The 20,371-nt window shown below is 35.3% G+C and overlaps 3 protein-coding genes and 1 long non-coding RNA gene across 16 annotated transcripts in view; 1 reads left to right on the top strand and 3 right to left on the bottom strand.

Annotated features, from left to right (window-relative positions):
- LOC110858869 overlaps positions 1-20,371 on the top strand; it is a 123,615-nt gene that overhangs the window by 76,467 nt on the left and 26,777 nt on the right. The gene's annotated exons all lie outside the window — the stretch shown is intronic.
- LOC118438614 lies at positions 1,055-3,623 on the bottom strand. Of its 2 annotated transcripts, XR_004836945.1 has the most exons (5): positions 3,459-3,623; positions 3,080-3,334; positions 2,855-3,002; positions 2,006-2,327; positions 1,055-1,348 (listed from the first exon to the last, which is right to left on the bottom strand). It is a non-coding gene; the product is annotated as an uncharacterized LOC118438614 (long non-coding RNA). The 2 variants fall into 2 exon arrangements; XR_004836944.1 differs by having other exon boundaries at positions 1,055-2,327.
- Positions 10,679-12,186, bottom strand: LOC110858865 (gastrula zinc finger protein XlCGF57.1). Of its 2 annotated transcripts, XM_022107751.2 has the most exons (4): positions 11,988-12,186; positions 11,630-11,874; positions 11,336-11,562; positions 10,679-11,076 (listed from the first exon to the last, which is right to left on the bottom strand). In XM_022107751.2, exons 1-3 carry the CDS (start codon positions 12,064-12,066, stop codon positions 11,539-11,541), a joined length of 348 nt encoding a protein of 115 aa, XP_021963443.1. In that variant the 5' UTR covers positions 12,067-12,186; the 3' UTR covers positions 10,679-11,076; positions 11,336-11,538. The 2 variants fall into 2 exon arrangements, with proteins under 2 accessions (XP_021963443.1, XP_035715047.1); XM_035859154.1 differs by having other exon boundaries at positions 11,336-11,874; positions 11,988-12,181.
- Positions 13,163-17,021, bottom strand: LOC118438610 (TD and POZ domain-containing protein 4-like). Its single transcript, XM_035859149.1, has 6 exons — positions 16,898-17,021; positions 16,481-16,760; positions 16,099-16,307; positions 15,363-15,698; positions 13,555-13,697; positions 13,163-13,480 (listed from the first exon to the last, which is right to left on the bottom strand). Exons 1-6 carry the CDS (start codon positions 16,955-16,957, stop codon positions 13,438-13,440), a joined length of 1,071 nt encoding a protein of 356 aa, XP_035715042.1. The 5' UTR covers positions 16,958-17,021; the 3' UTR covers positions 13,163-13,437.

Raw genomic sequence — 20,371 nt, 5'->3', positions numbered from 1 at the left:
TCTCATTTCTAAATGAGATCGTCTCATCTCACCGGCAACTCTACCTCTCAGAATGTATGGCGATTCTCGGCTGTCAACCTTCTGCTAAAATGGTTGATCTCTTGATAAACAAGAATCTTTAACGGAGTGCAAAATGAAATATGTAGCAAAACACATTATTTTTAGATTAGTATTTTGTTTTAAATCTTACTAGGTAGACTATTTACATGGGTGGAGCGTACAGGGTTCCAACCTATACCAAAATGTACATAATATACGACTTTTGACCTGTAGTGGAGGTAGTTCCGTGTAAAAATCACTTTTCGTCAATCTGTGACGATATTTGTGACGAGCGGTGGACGATGGTGAGAGGGGAGGAGGAGAGGGAAAGTGCGGAGGTGGGCATTCAGTGACCCCTGCACTCAAATTTTCTCGCCCTGCATCAATTATTCCCCTGTAAGGTTCACTCACCTTAACGTACTTCGGTCAAGTTTTATCCTAAAAATTTGAAACTTGGCACGAATGTACATTAACATATAGTATATCGAAATACAATATCAGTTCCGATTTTTATTTTTTAACTAAAAATTTTCAGTGGGTCAAGCGGGATCGTTTTTGGTTGTAAGGTAGCTTGCCAATGGTCAGGGTTATCGCATAAATGGTTACCGAAATTGGGAACTCTCCAGATATTGTATTTCGATATACTATATGTTAATGTACATTCGTGCCAAGTTTCCAATTTTTAGGATAAAACTTGACCGAAGTACGTTAAGGTGAGTGAACGTTACAGGAGAAAATTTGAGTGCAGGGGTCACTGAATGCCCACCTCCGCACTTTCCCTCTCCTCCTCCCCTCTCACCATCGTCCACCGCTCGTCACAAATATCGTCACAGATTGACGAAAAGTGATTTTTACACGGAACTACCTCCACTTCACGTCAAAAGTCGAATATTATGTACAATTTGGTATAAGTGGGAACCCTGTACGCTCCACCCATATAAATAGTCTACCTAGTTAGAAAATCAAACTATGAATTTATTTATCAGGATATCATACACTGATATAAAGATTATTGTGAACTGATTAACAATTTTATTTGACATGAATTAAATTGTTGTACATTTTGCAAAATTATTAAAAGAAAGCACCATTTGACAATCGCATATCAGGAATAGATAAGATTTGCATGAAACATTTTCCTTTATTCAAAAATGAGCAATTTTATCTTCTTCTTTCATTGGTCCCATGACTTTGACGAGTTTGAGTGATCTACCCGAAAGATCTCTTTCAATTCGCACGTGGTAAATTTCCGGATCAAGTCGAACTTTGACAAAAAAGTTGGTCCCTGCCACTGTTTGGGTTGCATAAGCTGAAAACAATGAAGGCACACATGTAAATATAAAAGATGACATAGAAACTAGTATATTTTGTCATATCGTCGGACTAATTCTGAAAGGGCTGAAGTGCAGACGATGAATAATTCCGAAAGGGCCTAAGCGCGCAGCAGAAAATTAATAAGGGCCTATGTGCAAGCATGTATTTACTAATGGCTAAATCGCGCGATATATGAAGAATCGGTTTGGCAAGACATAAGTGAATACATGCTTGCACATAGGCCCTTTTAGCCTGACCCAGGGCTTATGTACCCGTGTTGTCCGTCTGTCCGTCTTGCAATAACTTTAGTAAAACTTATCCGATCGACTTGAAATTTGGCACACACTTAGAACATGCAAAGTTAAGAATCAAGTTCGAAGATGAGCTTGATCGGTCAAGTGGTTGACCCGTGGGGGTCATTTTAGTCGGTATGGGTCAAGGGTCAGAATATTCAAAATAGTCGTAGTAGGCTGAGTTTTGGTACAGAGGTAGGAAATGGGTCCTAGTAGAGTAATATGAATTGAAATCTATAAAAATTTAATTTGGATGAAACAGAAAATAATGTCATATAATAATTGTAAAACTGGCACATTTTACGATATGATTTGTGTCCACGTTGCTGCAGATAGAATTATAATGGCTTTGCTCTCACATCTGCAAATCGGGAGATGTGAAGCTGCGCCGATTTTGTTTGCAGTATGTAGTTTGGGCATGTTTTTGCAACATTTTGAAGGTGAAACTTTTGTCCGCATATGGAACACTCAACTTTTTTCGGCATAGTGGCATGGGTGGAGCTGATGTGGGAGTCGAGATGGTCGTGAGAGTCAAAAATGGTTCCACACTGGACGCATGGGAAATGGATGACTGTGCTATGATCGTCACTCAGGTGTTGGTCGAGCTCCGTCTTGTCCAGAAATTTTCTATTGCATAAGCGGCAATGGACCACGGTCCACTTATGCATATCGACGAGATGTCTACAAAATTGGAGGGAGGTTAATTAGTTAATATATGAGAGCTTGAACTGTTATGTTTAAAACAACGATTATTAAATCCCTGATGACGAAAAATCAATTTCACTCAATTACTGCAAGTTGATATGATATATTGGCGTAATTTTGTACCATTTTGTCCAAAAATTTTTTTTTGAAACTGACTGTCTATCCTTGATTATGGGGTTAATTGTTTCATTCAAGATATAAGCTCTATATATTTGTTTGGGTGATTTTGCATTTTCGTTATGCAAAAAAATTAAAGCCGTCGGACATTTCATGATTTTCTAAATTATTATTTTTGGCTGGGAAACATTATATTTTTAAGGTGATATAAAATAAATCCACTAAATTAAGTGATAATTAGAGAAATTATGATTTTGCATATTCTTCGGTAATGTTTCTGAACTTAAGCTACATATTGGTGTAAAGTTATGCTTAATTTAAAACGTGAGTCCTAGTCGTGAACATTTTACCACAAACTGAACAACTTAAATAGGTCAATTTAGTACCCATGGATTTCGCGGATTTGGTACTTAGTAATATAATATCCTTCGTTTTCTTGACGACGCGATAAACTTGTTTTTGTTTAGATTTAACTGTCCAGCTATTTGTTGACGTGGCTTGAACTTGATTTTGAGGCGGACCTCCGACAAATACCTACTCATAAAAACAGTTGTCAATTAAGGGCATGAGTTTGGCTAGATTGATTAATTAACATGTGTATCCACCCATACCTGAGAGGAAGTCGGTGTAGTTGCCGAATAATCAGGAATGTCGCCGAGTGGGTCATTTCTTATGCGGGGAACTTCACCTTCCTCCACCTCCTCGTCACAGGGCGGAAGGGTGTCATCAGTTGGATACTCGAGTTTAATTGTGTGCTCTATATCAATTTCGTCAGAATCCAGGTTATCAGGATAAGTAGGTGTTGACGGAGGTATGGAATCATCTATGGCAATATCGTCATGTTCTTGGAATGCGGGGATTTTCTCCTTTAAGTTTAAAGGAGAAATGAAATTGATAAGTTAATAAAATAGGATTCGCAACAAAATAAATAATGTAAGATAAAAAATGGTTGTGTTATGGTTACTATTTTGCAAAAATATGTAATCTTACCTGGTTGAAAGTTTGTCCATTTTACTAAATCTGAAACCATGACTTCTAAAGAGGCAACTCTTTCCAAGAGAACCTCCATAGTTTGTTAATTTTGAAGTGTTTAAAATAATAATTTTATTCGGAATAAGTTTTTATGAATGTTTTCCCAGCTGCATGAGAATATGGAATGGAGCCACCACCAGGCCCGGCTCTTCTTCGTGGCCGAGTCACATTCGGATATGTGCATGAATAGGACGGAATGGGATTGTGGTGTTGTACATAAATGCATGCGTTTGTAACTTTGCTTGAAATCATGCTACATCAGTTATGTAGCTTTAGAGGTAAGGATTTATTTTGAATTGTTAAAGTTTCACATAGTTTTATGTACTTTAAAATGGTACTATATACTAAATAATAAATATTGCGTCATATACATATGTATGTATGTGGATCGTCTCAGTATGAGGAGTAATAAATTGAAGTGGTCTAGGAAAATAAAATAATATTTACAAAGACAAAGGCACATATGTAAAATTGTAAAATATGTATGTAAATTCCTAGCCATATAAATATGTATCAGGTATTGTAATCTCTGTAATCTCTGTAATATTTTTAAGAATGCAATCAACCAACTCGAATAATCAGACGTTTAATTCTTCATGCTAAGTAATCCGTAAAGATATGTAGGTAGCTGTGTATGTATATAGTGATAATTTATCGGTATTACATAGAATTGAATGTTCATATTGATTAATAACTAAAAATATGACTATAAAAATAATCGATATGTAACCAACTAATCACATAAAATTTGGGATCGATATCATGCAATTCCATTTAATCAACCTTTGGACTTGATTACAATTTCTGGTTTGCAAAAACAAATTATTTTTCAGAACAATATAGTTTCTTTTAAGTACGACGGACTAATTTAAATTAATTATGCAAGATTTAACGATTTCATTGCGGGATTATTAAAACCAAACAAAATAATTTCTTGAAAATGTAACCCGTTTGTATATACTTCCCTAGTTAAATGTATGTATCGTTTATGTAGAAGCTTGTTTTTTATACGCTAGGGCTTACATTTGCTTGATTGGTATTTTTTAGTTGGTTTCAGACTATTAAATAAGCAATACCGATTGATTAAAGATATTATTGTTAGTATTAACGTCACAGAAATATTTAAAGGTACGGTGAAGTATTTAGATTGCTGCAAGAACTTCCTCAATAGAATACATGTCCCAAAATATATTTAATTTCTGGGGAAATGCGGTATCATATTTAAAATTAGCGTTAACGTAGTCGGCATATATGGAATTAAAAATATAAGAAATTCCTGAAGTATTTTTATCTATGATAAAATGTCCACGTATTCGACACAACTTACTGAATTTTTCGGTGTTTTCCTCGCATATCATGAAATAATGGAGAAATCGTGTCTATTTGCAAAGTGTCCGTTTCACTGGGACGATAAAAATCATATTTTAAGACTGGATCATAAATTTCGTCAGCATTATAATTTTTGGATAAAAAACGGCATTACTTTGATATTTATCTTCACTCCGACTTCATTAATCTTGTTGAGATATTTTGTCAAAAAATTGGGTTTCTTGGACCCTTTCGAAGACAATGTGCCACCCATAGTGGTCACTCTTTACGTTATTGCGGCACTCCTTGTGATATCTCTTTCTGTGCTAATTATGCCGTTAGTTGTGATGGGGGATAAATTTGTTTTTGGTGAAATTCAGTATGCATTTGAAGTCTTTTGCGATTTGGGGAAATGTAAGTTGTGAATTTAAATTGTTAACCAATGATAAGAACGAAATATATTTACATGAGAGCAACTAAAGTTACTCTCGAAATAAGTCAATTAACTTTCCTTATGTTATAATTGATGTGTTTTAATAAATTTTGATTTTGATTTGCTCAGATCTAACCAAGAAAGAAAACGGTTGGAAATTAAGCTCCAATATAAACAAGATTGCTGTCTTGGTAGCTCAACTGTACGCCAAGCTTCCATTTGGCCTCACAGTGCTTTGTGTTTCAAATAATATCGACCCTTTCTATTATTTTATGCATTGGATGCCAGTTTCACTTGTGAGTTTCGGAAGTATCCTACTCAGATCTGCGTTGCTTCTGATATCTTGGACTGAGTCGTGCAGACTTGTCGCGCTCCTAATTTTCTTCGCACTTTTCGTAATTAACCTTTTGAACAGGGAGACGCACATGTGGATAGGTATTACGAAAAGGAATCGTTTCGCGGGGTTGTTCTTTTATAGGCAGATTGCAATCCTTTACACTCGCAGGAGGATGTGGGCGACGCGGATGCTGACATTGGTCTTCACGGTGGGATTTGTGATGCAGGTAGATACACACTCTATAAGTTGTGGTAACAGCGGATTACCGCCTGTACTCCACACTCTCAATAAATTTATTAAAAGCGGAGTTACTATGCGGCTCTACCGTGGGGCAACATTATAGTAACAATTTGTCCACGAGTAGTAACAACTTACCTCTATCTAACTGTATAGTTATTATGCAAACATGCCAAAATAAATGCAAACTTACCTCCGGTTTATATTACCCAAGCGGAGACAAAGGGGCCTGCGCAGGATTTAGTCTCTGTATATATGCTTCCCGTAGGAGATAAATTATTATCTAAGCGGTAGAGCCGCATAGTACCTCCGCCAGAGACGAATTTTTGCAAAAATTATTGAGAGCCTACCGCCATTGTAATAAAATTGTTACCACGCAGTACATAATAATTTGTTGTACCATCTGATATAAAAACCATGTCTTAATTGTTACAGGTGATATTCAATTATTCCACCCTCACTATGTTTGACGTTGTTCCGATCGCGGCCTATTTGACATTTCCGTATGTCGCGGGAGTTTTTGGAATTATTGTGACGCAAATTGTGGACATGGTGGCAAAAAGTTATCAGGGCTATGATTCCACTCTGAACGTCATGAAACGCGAATGTAAGGCAAGGTCGGAAATCTTGTATAGAAGGCTGAGGGCAGCGTCAGTTTTGGGGTTTCATGTCTACCTCGGTGGTAGGTCGTATGTGATTAAGAAGAGTTTTAAGATTGAGTATCGAGCTCGAGTTTTGGATCAGACGGTCTCGTTGATGTTGGCGTTTCCGGTAGATTCGTTTACATCTTATGATTAGTGGAATGAGAGATAGTTATTTGGTGAAGTAACTTTTTGGTTTGGTTTTGTAATCGAAACTTTTTGCGGAATAAACTCATTTAAATATCAGGTAAAAAAACTTCTTAGTTATACATGGGGATTGCAGACTTACAATTAGTAAAAATAATCATATAAATTTGAAAACAATTTGTTTTTTTAAATATAATTCTTTTTCGGATATGACGACATTTAATAAATATAGGAGTGTAAAACATTTGCCATTGAATGAAATATATGTAGTGCTTATTGTTGTCGTATATATACAATTTAATGTTTATTGAGATGATTGGTAATCACAAATTAAAGGTAAATTTTTCATGGCTACATACATAAATTTTAATAGTAGGCTTAAGTATTTGTTTCACCTAAGAAAAACCATTTTTCTTTGTTTGATCTTGCTTTTGTACATTCAAAATTGTAAATGAGCATACATATAGTACATAATGTAATGTTACATATTTGAAAACCAAACGGCCAACTCTTCAACTTGTAACTTCCCATCCTTGTTTTTATCCGCTTTTTGGATAACCTCATCAAACTTCAATTTCCCCTTTTCACCAAACAAGATTGGATCGAAGGCTTTCATTGCGGCGACACCAGCTTCGTATTCTTCCATTGAAATTTCCCCGTCGCCATTCTTGTCGAAATGTTTTGCAACCGTGGGACAGTATGCTTTGATATCGTGCAGGCTTTCGAACACTTTCATGATATCGCTGATAAGAATTAACTCATCTCCGCGTGGGACGCGAAAATAATTTTTGTACGCCTCGGCTTGTTCAGGGGTGTTCGGAATACCGGCGGCGTTGCAGAATACGATGTATTCAGAGTTGTGGATTGTGTTGTCCTTGTAGGATGGGAGGTTTTCCAGCATCAACTTGAGATTTCCGAGCTCTTCTTTGGAAAATGGTTTCTCTAGCATGTGTGATTCGGCCATGTCTGCGATATTTAAAAAATATACATATATTATTTTTTATGAACTATGTAGTAAACATGTAAATTTCAATTATTTCTTAAGATTATGAACTGTTATATAAAATTTATTAAAGATTTTACCTTTTAAGTAGGAAAAGAGAGGTTGCGTACGAACAGGTTGAGTACGAACGTAACACAAAAAATCAACTGAAAAGTAAAGTGTGAACTGCGTAGTTATTTAGAGTTCGAATGCTTCAGTTTATTCTAGATTTCTTGATTACGCTTGGGAATGGAATTGAATACTTATTTACTGTAACATTGTGAGCTAGGATTCCATTAGGGACTAATTAAAACTCGATTCCGGTGCTGTAATATGACGCGATTTAACAAGAATCAAGGAACTTTTTTGTGTAAAAAGTGGGCTAATGTCAAACAATGTCATGGTCATGGAAACATTTGGACAGAACTGAGAAATTCTTGCGTTAATTAGGCAGGATTAAAGATCAATTAGAATTTTTGGCGGATTGCCGTAGAGATGAAGGAGCAATAAACGGAGTTCAAGTTTGGGTACAATTGTACAAAAATGTTACGAATGATTGGATTAAGAAAAAAAATACTCAGCCGACATTTGTTTATGATGGCATCGATTGAAAAGAGGGCGAGTCAGTGTGAAGTATTTCGCACTTCCTGTAGTGTGGCCAAGGAAGGAGCTTAGTCTAGTATTTCTCATGCGTCTCAAGTATATGATACTTATTGTTAGATGTAAAATGACACTCCGTCCTAATTTTTACATTACAGATACAGCAAAGATTTTTGTTGAGTAATCTTGCCCACGTACATATTGCAAAGAGTTATAAAATTAAACAGTGTCGAATTAAATTTATTTTATTGTTGATCAACTTTAAGTGAACTACCCAAAAATATACATACATTTGTATGTAATGATTTCCAACGTATGTGATTTCCAATGTGTGTATGAAATGTACATATAGCTTGTTTCAGTTATATATGTTGGACTTTAAAAGTTTCTATTTTTTTAATCCACCATTTCACGGCGAAAACTGAAAAATCTATGCAACCAAATTAAATTAATTCCGATAGCTGCACTACCAAAGAATTTTAAATTTACAAGAATCAATCCAGTTTTTTTTTAGAGAATTTTAAAATCCTAAATATATCACTGAAACAGGCTTAGTACTTATTAAATAATATTCAATAATTTTTATTTCATTGCGACGATTAGTAAATTATTACATAAACCTTTACCACAAAGAAATTTATGGTATGATTTTTTTTATTCAAATGACGTGTGACGTAAAATTAAGAAACGAACATCGGTGCAAAAGTCATCGCCAGAAACAATTTGAATGATAGCGGTTTCAAAATTACCTAAATTGGATAACAATTTTATTTTTATTATTATTAAAAATATTATTATTATTTTTATAAAATAATTCCTCTCCAACTTGATTTTGTTAAAAAATCACAAACGGAATACCCATCAGAAGACCCTGAACTCAGTTTAGATCGAATTTTGCCTTTTCAGTAAACCCTGCACATTGTATAATTTGTTGATACATTGACAAAGCCTACAGATATTTACATGGTTCAAGGTTTTGTGATGGATAAGAAATATTCTTTGTACTTGTAGGTATCTAGTACGTATATAACAATAGAGTAAGAGGAAAAGGTGTCTCGAAATGAGGTCACTTCCCAAATAAATAAACACCCACATTTCACGAGTATCAATGCACAAGTAAGCCACCACTTTGTTTTGTGCTATTTTGCAGGGTAGAATATGAAGTACGGAGTACTTGGGAACACTGGGCAGAGCTAAACATGCATGTTTGTCGTACTTATGCATACCCTGTAAGGTACCATAAAAAAGCGATTGCCTTCACACAAAAAAATACTCCAGTCACTTTTCTCCTTTCCAACGAGTAACAAACCTTCTGCAAACAGTTCTGGGATATAGGTCAAGTCAGGTTTAATACATAATCGCAATATATACTTCGCCACTTGAAAAGGTACCTCACACCTTAGATAAAAAAAGCCGTAAACTAACCTGGATACCAATCACGTAAAAATATTTTTAGCAATTTTCCTCATACCCTTGTTTCCAATTTTTAGGATTTCCAACCCATCCAAAACCCGTTAAAATGAGGATCGCCGTGTTTCTTATCTTGACCTTATCACTCGGCATGATCGCTCGGGGTCAAAATCAAGGTATTAACTAAATTGAAATTAAATCCAAGCAGTTAATTTTGCATTACAATTTGTTTGCCAGAGTTTTGTTCAAGTATGCAAGCCGCGTGTGAAATGGATAACGGGAGTCTTCAGGAATGCACATATGATCCGGTCTCGGCAACTTGTGTGGACTCTACAGATGTCGCATTCATAAATTTGTGTCAAACATTTGGCTGTGACATTAGCGACATTTCGTCTGGCGTCACAACTTGTACTTGTTATTGAGACAATGTATCTGATTACAAAATTAATGCATTATGAGCATTAGTATGCTAATGTATCTGAATGATTGAATGGTTTTTTGCTAAATTTTGGCCAAGTTTTTGGTTATCTGCATAAATAAACAAAATAATTGCTACTATCTACGTTTAACTAAATAATTGTTACATTTGTTACTTGTAAATATTTAAGTATCCAGGTAGTCTGACTTTTGCATCGACTGTCCTCTCGATGTACATACATGTCTTGAGAACAAAAGAAATAAAAATGTTGCCAGATCCTTAATCATTGTTTAGTTTCCTTTATTATAGTACTGAGAAATATTTACTGATTTACATATTTATGTACTTGTTTAAAATTCCAGTCTACAAGTTATCACTTCAAAAATTTTTCGCAATCACGCCATTGATAGGAAATTATTTTTTCCGATTAGTAAATAATTACGCTTATATTATATAATTCGATTTATTAGATAAATATCCTCAGAAATTATAAAGAATTTGAAAAATAGCAATTTTACAATTAAAAACGTCGAGTACATATATCATTTAAATTTAAATTTATAAATTTCCCCTTGGTCATGAGCAAGTGATGGTAAAAGTAAATTTGCAATTATTGTGATTTCATTGCAACCTCATGCAAAATAGTGAGAAGTACTTTAAATTAGTATTATTTGTTTGTTTGTAAACCTTTATTCAAGCGTCAATAATTATCAGTTAGTACAAACTTTAAAAGTCAAATACCCAAAATATTTGTAAAATGTCTCCTTATGCGATTGGATCCATTTTATGCACTCTTTTCAAATGTCGATTAGCATTCCCTTGACACTGGAACCTTCTTCCGCAAACGGGACAATCATCCTCAGTCGGCATTTTGGGATGGGTGGATTCCACGTGGGAATCCAGCTCGTCGTGGGAGTGAAAAAGATTTCCACACTGGAGACAAGGAAAATTGACGAATTTGTGGATGTCCTTGACATGTTGGTCGAGTTCTCCCTTGTCGAAGAATTTCCGGTTGCACAATCGACAAGGGAACACGGGCCACTTGTGGATACCTTCAAGATGCCTGAAAAATAATTAAGGCGTAATTAATTAATGGAGGTATTAAATACTTTTTTTGCTTGTGTTCTACTTCTTGTTTTGACTTGTATATTTTATTTTTATTTTTTCAACTGGAAGGAATGTTATAATTTGCGGTGTCAATTGTTCCTTCAAGGTATGTATTTAAAAGTTTTATAAGTAAAAGTACAAAAAAATTGATAAGCTTTCTCAATATGTGTATTTATAATATGGTTGATAAGCAACTGTGGATTATTTTTGCTTACCTAATTACATGGGTCTTGTACATGAATATTTTCCCACAAACTGAACAACTATGTTGGGACACTTCTTTACCAGTGGATCTGGCAGACCTGTTGCTCAGAAATAAAATGTTTTTACTCTTCTTGACGACACGATAACGTTTTCTTTCCATGGATTTGACCGTCCAAGTTGTCGGAGGTCGGGTGGAGGTGGTTTGAGCTTGATTTTAGGGCGGACCTCCGATAAAAACCTACTCGAGAAAAAGTTGTCAAATTAATTACAATACGAGAATTTATGAAGATTGATTAACTAAAGACCGTTGGTTGAGGAGGGATCGTGGTGAGGGAATAATCCGGAATGTCGCCGAGTGGGTCGTCACCTATGTGTCGAACTTCACCCTCCTCCTCGTCGTTAAAGGGTTCAGTCACGTCCTCAGTGGAATATTCTAGTTTAATTGTGTTTTCTATGTCAATCTGGTCAGAATCGGGGTTATTTAGATAAGGGGATGGTGATGGGTCATTTATGGCGAGGTCGTCATTTTCGGGAAGTGTGGCAACTTTGTCTGAAGTTAAGAGAAAAGATAATTAAATTTAAAAAAATTAGTGTCGCAAATTAATGCGAAGGGGTATAATATGGTAGTAATTGTTTTTGCAAAAGTGTGCCAAAAAATCTCACCAGGTTGAAAGTTCGTCCATTTTACTAACTCTGACACCATGACTTCTAAAGAGGTCACTCGTTCCAGAAGGGCTTCCATGTCTTTAAAATTTCGAATGTGGAGAGAGGATTAAATAATAATTCTTTTACTGGTTTGTGAAAATAAGTTTTTGTGAGTGTTTTCCCAGCTGAATGAAAAGATGGAATGGAGCCACCACCAAGCCGGCTCTGGCCCAAGTCGGGATGCGTTCGGGTACATGAATCGGAAGGAATGGCACAATGCATGCACATTGGGGTTATGCATATGCAGCGTAAGTATGCGTTTGTGACTTGGCTTGGATGAATTGTACTTGCCTTTTTTCATATGCACAGGGGTATAAAATTTTCCAAGAGACTAAAATATGTACCAATTTGGTGTTATTTCACGTTAAATTATGATAGTATTATGTGGTAGAAAGATACGCGTATCATGGGTGGTCACATTTTACATAATAATGAGGAATAATTAATGAAATCGAATTGGGTAAGTTTGAAAAAAATACATCTGGATAATACGACAGATCTAAATATGTACCTGACCGGGTCAGGTACATATTTTAGGGTCAGGCTGACCCTAAAATATGTAGAATGATGGAATCTGTTAAGACACTTTTTGGCATGAAATTTTATGCACTACGAAAGGACAGATCCAACATTATGGGAATGTTGACGTAATGTTGATTTGTAAATTGGTGAATATAATTCTTCTCAGAAGATTTTATTTTTCTTTTCCCACTACTTCTTATAACAATTTAAAATTTATGATAGGTCGAGATTGGAAATAGTAAATTGAACCATTAATTTAAAAAATGCAATTAATAAGTTCATTATAGTTACACAAAATAATTCGATAACAAGTATTATCAGTATTACGCGATGACGAATGCGAATCTTCGGCTATGGTGCTAAACAGGCTTGCTGATGTGGTCGAACCGGCCCATACTGGGTTCGAGCACCCGGCCATAAGACTTCTCACTATGTAAAACAGTTGTTGGTGAGTGGAAAAGGTCCATCACAAATTACGTAATGCCATTTAACTAAGGACAAGGTGTTTTTTTGTTTGTTTTTAAAAATAAGTCATTTCTACTTCGAATAAAAATTTTTGATACGTGATAAAAGTTTTATATATATATATTTTTTTAAATTTTGATGTCCATGTTATGTGTGCTTGCCCCCTTCCATTCAATTTTAAATCTTAAAAGTTAGCGGGCATCCGACGATAAGGGAATAGGGAAAGTTCGACCACATCAGCAACCCTGGTGCTAAATTTGTTACAGACTGGTAATAAATTTATTTGAATGATGAGGAGTTGAAATATTAACAGGCTAGCGGCAAAATTTACTACCAATGATGACAAACTTATTACCATGGTGGTTTAGCTAGGGTAATAAATGCAGAATTATTTTGAGTATATGTGAATTCACGTCTTGCATTATTCGAATTGCAACAACCGATCTATAAATAGATCAACGTCTCTGTAATTCAGAAGAATCATTTTATAAGTTCGCTCTTATAAGACATTTTAAGCTTAGATTTATTTATTTAGTACCTGGCAACCACCCGCTTTATGTGCTCTTTAGCATTACCAAGTTTGTGTAGATTGGCCACCTTGGCGAGATCCAGACAATTTTCCTTTGTGCACAGGGTGGGGAGCATATTGTCGAAAAAATCCATCAGCAGCGGCATGTCGTACTTAAATAGGGAAATTAATTCGGTTAATTTGGGATTCCGATTTGAAGTACTAATAATTTTCTAAATATTGGTTTCCGCACTCTTAGAAATTGTGTAATGATAATTGACTGATATTGGGATTAAAGTATACTTATTTCGTATACTAACTTGGTATAGATATGTACCTTATGAAAGGTAATTAAATAACAGATTTTAAGAATAATTTCAATTTTATCTGGTAATAAATTGTATCCGAGTGGGAATACTCGAATACCCAGTTATTATCAGGACTGAAAAGCTAAATATGCAAGCTCACAGAAATTTGATTGGTTGGTATTATAATAAACTAAACCTTAAAAAGGATTGCTTAGGTGAGTCCCGGATGTACATACAATTACAAGGATGAAATAAAATCTCACCTACCTAACAAAGTTTCAGTATTATCAGCATCACCGCCCTGTAAATATTTTCTTTATACATCTACGTAGTATTTTTATACAAAAAGCTGTACAAATTAAATGATATAATTGTAATTTTGAAGTTGCAGTCCTTGATAGAATTTGGATACAAAACAATCTAATATTTAACCATCCAGTCAATGTTCACAGGGCGGTGATGCTGATAATACTGAAACTTTGTTAGGTAGGTGAGATTTTATTTCATCCTTTTAATTGCACATCCAGGACTCACCTAAGCAATCCTTTTTAAGGTTTAGTTTATTTTAAACTTTTACTTGGTAATCAATGACCACAATATGCACGTATTAAGTAACCTACAGTACTTTTACGACTCAACTTTACTATACTTTTTTCGTCATATGAAAACATGTAATTTAACAAACTATTTTGAAAACATTAATTTGAAATATGTAAAAGATAAATCTATTTTCCACTTCAAGGCGAAACATTTTTAAATTAGGTTTTGCCTGAAATATAAAATTCAATCTCTTTCCGATCACACAGACCCTGGGGACAAAAATGTCAAAAATTCGGTAATCAAAATCGACTGAAAATTATAAAAAGTTATAGGGTGTGGTCTCTCTTCAAACTGTCATCCAATGTTTAGTTCGATGTATTTCTACGTAATTATCTCATCTCAATACATAGTTACTGCTATGCAACCAGGCATATTTAACTATCCGCAACATGAATTTTTCGTCGTAAGGAAAACTTTTTCATTCCTCATCCGATTTGGTTCATGTAAATTTTAAATGAAATATAATTAAATTTGGCACATTTATTACCATCCACTTTTTCCATTTGGGCCTTCAAATTTTTGTAATGTGTCAATAACCCATCACAACAGTGGTTTTTCTTAAATAACTAAACAACTACTAAGAAATCTTGGCTGGCAGCTGTAAATCAGATTCTGCTCAATCATAAATGACTCTGGGCGCTTATTTCATCAAAATCGGTTGAGAAATGACGGTTTTAGAGGCTGTGGTCACTTTTCAGGACCCTACTGAATGTTTACCTAGGTATTTTTCCATAACCATGGACTCACCTAAGAAAAAGACTGGTGGTAATTTCAACCAGCCGGTATATATTTGTAGCCATGGCTAAAGGGCGTAGACTTTCTGTTTATAATCGTAACCACATTTCTAAGAGTGTAAAAATACCGTGGTTTTCTGGTTTGTTAGGAGTGTTATAACACTCCTAACATATCTTACCAAAGACAGTTTCATACCTTATCCGCCGCGTATATAAGTTCTGCATAAAACTCGCCCCAATTGTCCTCAATTTCTCCGGTGTAGCAAAATCTGAGAAAAACGTTCAAGGCTTGCGATCCAATATCGGACATTTCCACCATCCCGGCCTCCTTCTCTGACATCTGGGTGGAAAACATGGCTCTAAAGACGGAACTGCTTGCGGAGAGGATGCACTTGTGGGCTTTGACGTGTTGGTCATCCCTCGTCAGGATTGTCACGTCGGAACCAATCCCTTCCAAGAACATGGCCAACATTAAGTTTTGTTGATTAAGGCGACACACCGACTTTGCTTTGATACCGGCACACGCGGGTTCCTGAAACCCATGTTTGAAATGTTTAGAATACTGGGAATATTTATCTATTAATTTAATTAATTTAATTTAGTCACTCGGTTAAAAATTGCAAGAATTATAGAGTAGAATAAAAGTCGTAGCTAAGCTTTAGTTGAAAGCGAATTAAATTTGTTATTCGGGTATTGGACGAAATAAGTGCTTCAAAATTATAAATTCCCACACTGGTTTCTAAAAGTTGCAACTTGTAACTTTTCAAAGTGAACTTGTCAAGTAAGATGTGTATTATCAATTGTACTACATAAACTTGTAAAATTATATGTACATAGTATTGTACGTAGAATATTCCACGTTGGGCTTGTCGGATTAAAAAGCTTGTAGCGTTAGGATTCTTTATTCTATAAGTAGTAAGCATTAAACCTACCTTAACCGTGTCCACGAATTTGTTGAGAAAGACCGTAAACTTAAGACGTAACGCTAAAGTACCCTCAGTCAGGATGGAATGGAGGTTGGTTGGACAAATGTAGGAACACTTTAAGCCTTTTGCCATATTTGGAAAAACGACATGGGTTAGATTGGCGGATCTGAAGGTTCCATGTGAAAAATAGGTTTCGGGTGTAGAGTCAGCAAATTCTTGATAGGAAAAAAATATATTTATTAGTTAATTTAATTTCAAACTAAAATTATTTTATAAGCATTCCTTGGTGTGTGGTTGGTTAGAAGACCAGAAAAAGCCGTGATTAATAATGATAATAAGATTTTCATTATTGCAAAAAATACAATTTTGTATTGTTTATATTTGGTACCTATATCTGAGTCCCGTTGCGCCAATTCAATAGCACCTTGAGATTCTAGACGTCCAGAAACCTCCACATTTATATTGGTCTCCTCGAATTTTAACATTTTCAACCAGAATCCCATCCATCCGCGGGAATCTTTACAAAAGAAGAATTCCCACCGCGATTTGATCCCGGTTTCTGGTCCAAATTCGAATGGAAGTCGGATCCTTTCCAATCCGTCTTCAAGTCCGAGAAGTATTTTAAAATCTTCGATATCCCACTGCATTTCGATAGCTCGCGTGGGCAACTGAAATATAGATTTTATTGGAATATGTATTTACCATGGATTACAACATATAAAGCATATGCGACAAATTGTTTTAAAATGAAAAAATCGTAGTGATTGATACAAATAATTTTTAAAGACTTATCTATGAAACTCACACGTGTAACAATTCTCGGCCCTTGTACAACAACATTTGTTTCAGTAATGGCTACTTCCATTGCAAAGTCGGGTTAAACTTGGAAATGAAGCGAATGTGATGTTTTTTAAATTCGACACTTTTGGAGTTGAGATTTACAAATTTTATGTTGACGTGCTTTTAAAAATTAAATTAAATATTATTGTCTAAAAAATATATAGCAGTAATTCCCAGCGAGAAAGGGAGGTTGTCGTTTTTCTTAATACAATCTAGAAATGAAGGGTAAGATAAGCTTTTATTGGAAGGGTTGAAGTATGTAAAAAAGGACGCCTGACAGTATTGGCCCAGGATTATTTTTAGATAGATATATATGTAGTCAGTTATTGGACGTCCTGAGTAAATGTGTTTCAAATTCTGCAGTTATATTCAAGCGACATGGTATGGTTTACTTTATACTTTTTACCACTCTTTTGCATCTTGAAGACCGATATATGTATAAGTAGGGGTATAACTTATATCGTAAAAGCATGTTTCCTAATTTAAACATTCATTTAAATTAACCTTCACACAATGGTTGCATTAGGAAGGGAAGGGTTGCAGACAAATGATATTTATAAATATCGCTTGAAGGGTTTCCTAAAGTTATTTTTATTCGAACCTTTGACCATATATTTGTTGGAGTAGTTTTTAAGCTTGGAAAGTATTCCTTCATCTGGATGAAGATATGCTGAAAGCTTACCCAAAACCTGAAAATACATAAATCCACATATTGCTTTGTACAAAGTTCTCATCCATTTTCGGTGATGGCCTTAGATATGTAAATTGACCATATAATCTTGTGCGCTTCCCTACTCCTACAAGTTGCTCAGGTTATCAACCTTAGGTTGAGGAGTATAATAGTTGGACATGCATATACATACAGGCATATATCTAAGAAAGCATACTTCCTACCATCTACATGTGGTGGATGGGGACCGAAAATGTGTAAGATCTATGTATTCGACGATTAAAATAAACGTCAGTACAAATTGTTAAACATTAGAATTTTCACAGTATATTCGCACAAGGTTTTCAATTCTTTAGACAGAGACAGTTCAGAATTAAGAAATTGTAATTTTTAAAACACATAAATTCTGAGGAGTATGAAATCTCCATACTTTCGAGATTAAACTTAGGTGATGGTAATCGAAATTTATGCAGTTGGGCGTTTTTGCCGATGTACTTGTATTGTCGTTGTACTATTTGTGTACTTATTATTTCGATGGACCGATTCCGGTGAAATTTTGGAAAAATGCATATGGCTAGGAAACACATATTTCGCTTCTGGTATTCTAACCCAACACGGAATATCAACTTGATTTTTCCCAATGACTATTCCTTTCTAAATCTGGTTAGAAAGCATCACGTAAAAGTACAAGGCACATGGCTTTTGTCAAATAAAAAAACTAATCTTTGCATAGATCGAGGTAGGAACTATGTTTAGCGACGACAGGGACAACAGGATATGAAGTTTTACCAATCGCATGTTAACAATGTGTTGATGAACTACTCTGAAATTTGTTCAAGGCACGACGGTCTCTGGAGGAAACACGCAACAAAGTTCATCAGTTTAGTTCCTTGCACGGAGCAATACCCTCTTAAACCATATTTGGAATCTATACATAAAAAGCATGCTTTGGTATCGTGTAAAATGAAGATTTGAAACTTTGATATTAGATCTTAAAACCTCTGTAGCATCGGGCCAGATATTTTACTGCTAAATTGTTCGTTTATCAGCTCCCTTCATTTAAAGGAGGTAATTTGTAGTATCCACTTTGTGGATACTACATACATACGTATACATTTACTATATACAAAAAGGTTGAATTACATAACATGTAATACTATATTTTCGTGCGTATTCATTTTTTCATACTTGTGAATATTTACCTTATCTGGGTTTTACGCGCTGGTATAAAGAAGTAAAATGGTGTTACTCGCGGGTAACTTCTTTTTGAAATTATGAAATCCTTAATCGCACCCGGAATAGAGTTTAAATACTTGAGAACTCTAAAGAATAGCACCGACATTCTATGAGTTATATGCTTTATACTGTGCCAAATATTTCGTCTACTAAAAATCACCCACTCAGCCGTCAACAATTTTACGGCCAGTGCAAACGACATTAAAATCACGACAAAAATTATTGCAATTCCATCACTAATTTTCAATTTCTTCACTCTTGATCGTTCATACTGGGTGGGTGGGTAGAAGAGGGGCATTGATTCATTTAGCGGTTTCCATTTAAAGGTGCTAGCGTAAAATGGTATTCGTTTCTGAAAATCGCGTACCTCCGATCTCATACTTTGGATTCTCTTACGGGACATGTATGCAAAACAGCCAGTTTCTTGTAAGGCATTTAGCATCATTTTGATATTCGAATTTCCTCCAGACTTCAAATAATAGGCTTCCGATGATTGCATAATTGGTTTTCTTCCGGTGTAAAAACGTTTCCAATGATGTGTCCTAAAACTTTTTTATTGCATCAGAGAAAATTACTTGGTATAATCAATGGGTACATACCTGGCTAGTTGTTCGTAGGCGTCTTGTATAATCTCCACTTCATCTGCCCAAATCACCCTGTTACATTTCATTAGTTCATTAACTATCTTGACCTTGTCAGGAATCAAGATAGGCCACATGTCGCCATTATATCCTACATCGTAGAAATGGTTGGGATGTAGAAGACTGTACAGCAAAATGTCCAAACGATTTGTGGAAAGGAAAACCTTTGAGGCCTTACATAAATAAAATTATTAATTTAACTAAATGAAACTGGACATATTTTAATAATAGATATTTCATAGTACCACGCTATACATCTTTAGTTGTTTTGCTGATGTTGGACTTAATTCAAAGCCATCGATTGAGCCCTTCATGTAAGCGACTACACCACTGAAAAAGTTGTGCCCGGACCAGCGATATTCATATTCAGTGGTGACGTTAAGACCGACTGGGTTACGTGTCGAAAATATCTTAAAGTCTGTCACATCGCTAAATGGCCGTGACCCGAATAATTGCTCAAACTCGGTATCAACCCAAATATGCGAAGGACATCTGTTTGACCCTGTCAAATTTCTGGTGTCATAATTGCAAACTGGGGTTGTCAGCTTGTCGAAAGTTGTCACCCGAGTAGGAGGGAATGCTGAAGATAAAGCCGTTATAAGTACTCCAACATACCCTTGCGTCAATACAATAGACACGACAGAGAAAATTCCCATTGATATTCGAAAAGACGTGGAGCATAATAGTGTTTTTGGCCATGGTAATGATTTCTCGAAGAAGGCAGCAATGATTAGCAGTTGGGCAGAGAAAGGTCCTTGAAGATTGGGATATAGAAATTTTACATATTCGACGATTAGCAGTGTCAAAATGGTGGCAGTTAAACAGACAGCAATCCAGCACTCAGTTTGGAAAGGCGGTATTAGTAGTTGGAAGGTAAATGGTGTTTCGGACC

Source organism: Folsomia candida, unplaced genomic scaffold, assembly GCF_002217175.1.
Source record: "Folsomia candida strain VU population unplaced genomic scaffold, ASM221717v1 Fcan01_Sc023, whole genome shotgun sequence".
In the NCBI taxonomy this organism is placed as follows: Eukaryota; Metazoa; Arthropoda; class Collembola; order Entomobryomorpha; family Isotomidae; genus Folsomia; species Folsomia candida.
Note: the sequence above shows the minus strand (reverse complement) of the source record. Positions and strands in the feature narration are given on the sequence as shown.

Coding starts and splice junctions, on each gene's coding strand:
- LOC118438610 (XM_035859149.1), bottom strand. CDS start 16,957: ATGGAAGTAGCCATTACTGAAACAAATGTTGTTGTACAAGGGCCGAGA. Junction 16,761..16,897: donor GGCCGAGAATTGTTACACGT/GTGAGTTTCATA, acceptor TCTATATTTCAG/TTGCCCACGCGAGCTATCGA. Junction 13,698..15,362: donor TTATATACGCGGCGGATAAG/GTATGAAACTGT, acceptor TCCCTATTTAAG/TACGACATGCCGCTGCTGAT.
- LOC110858865 (XM_035859154.1), bottom strand. CDS start 11,484: ATGGAAAGAAAACGTTATCGTGTCGTCAAGAAGAGTAAAAACATTTTA. Junction 11,077..11,335: donor TACAAGACCCATGTAATTAG/GTAAGCAAAAAT, acceptor ATTATTTTTCAG/GCATCTTGAAGGTATCCACA.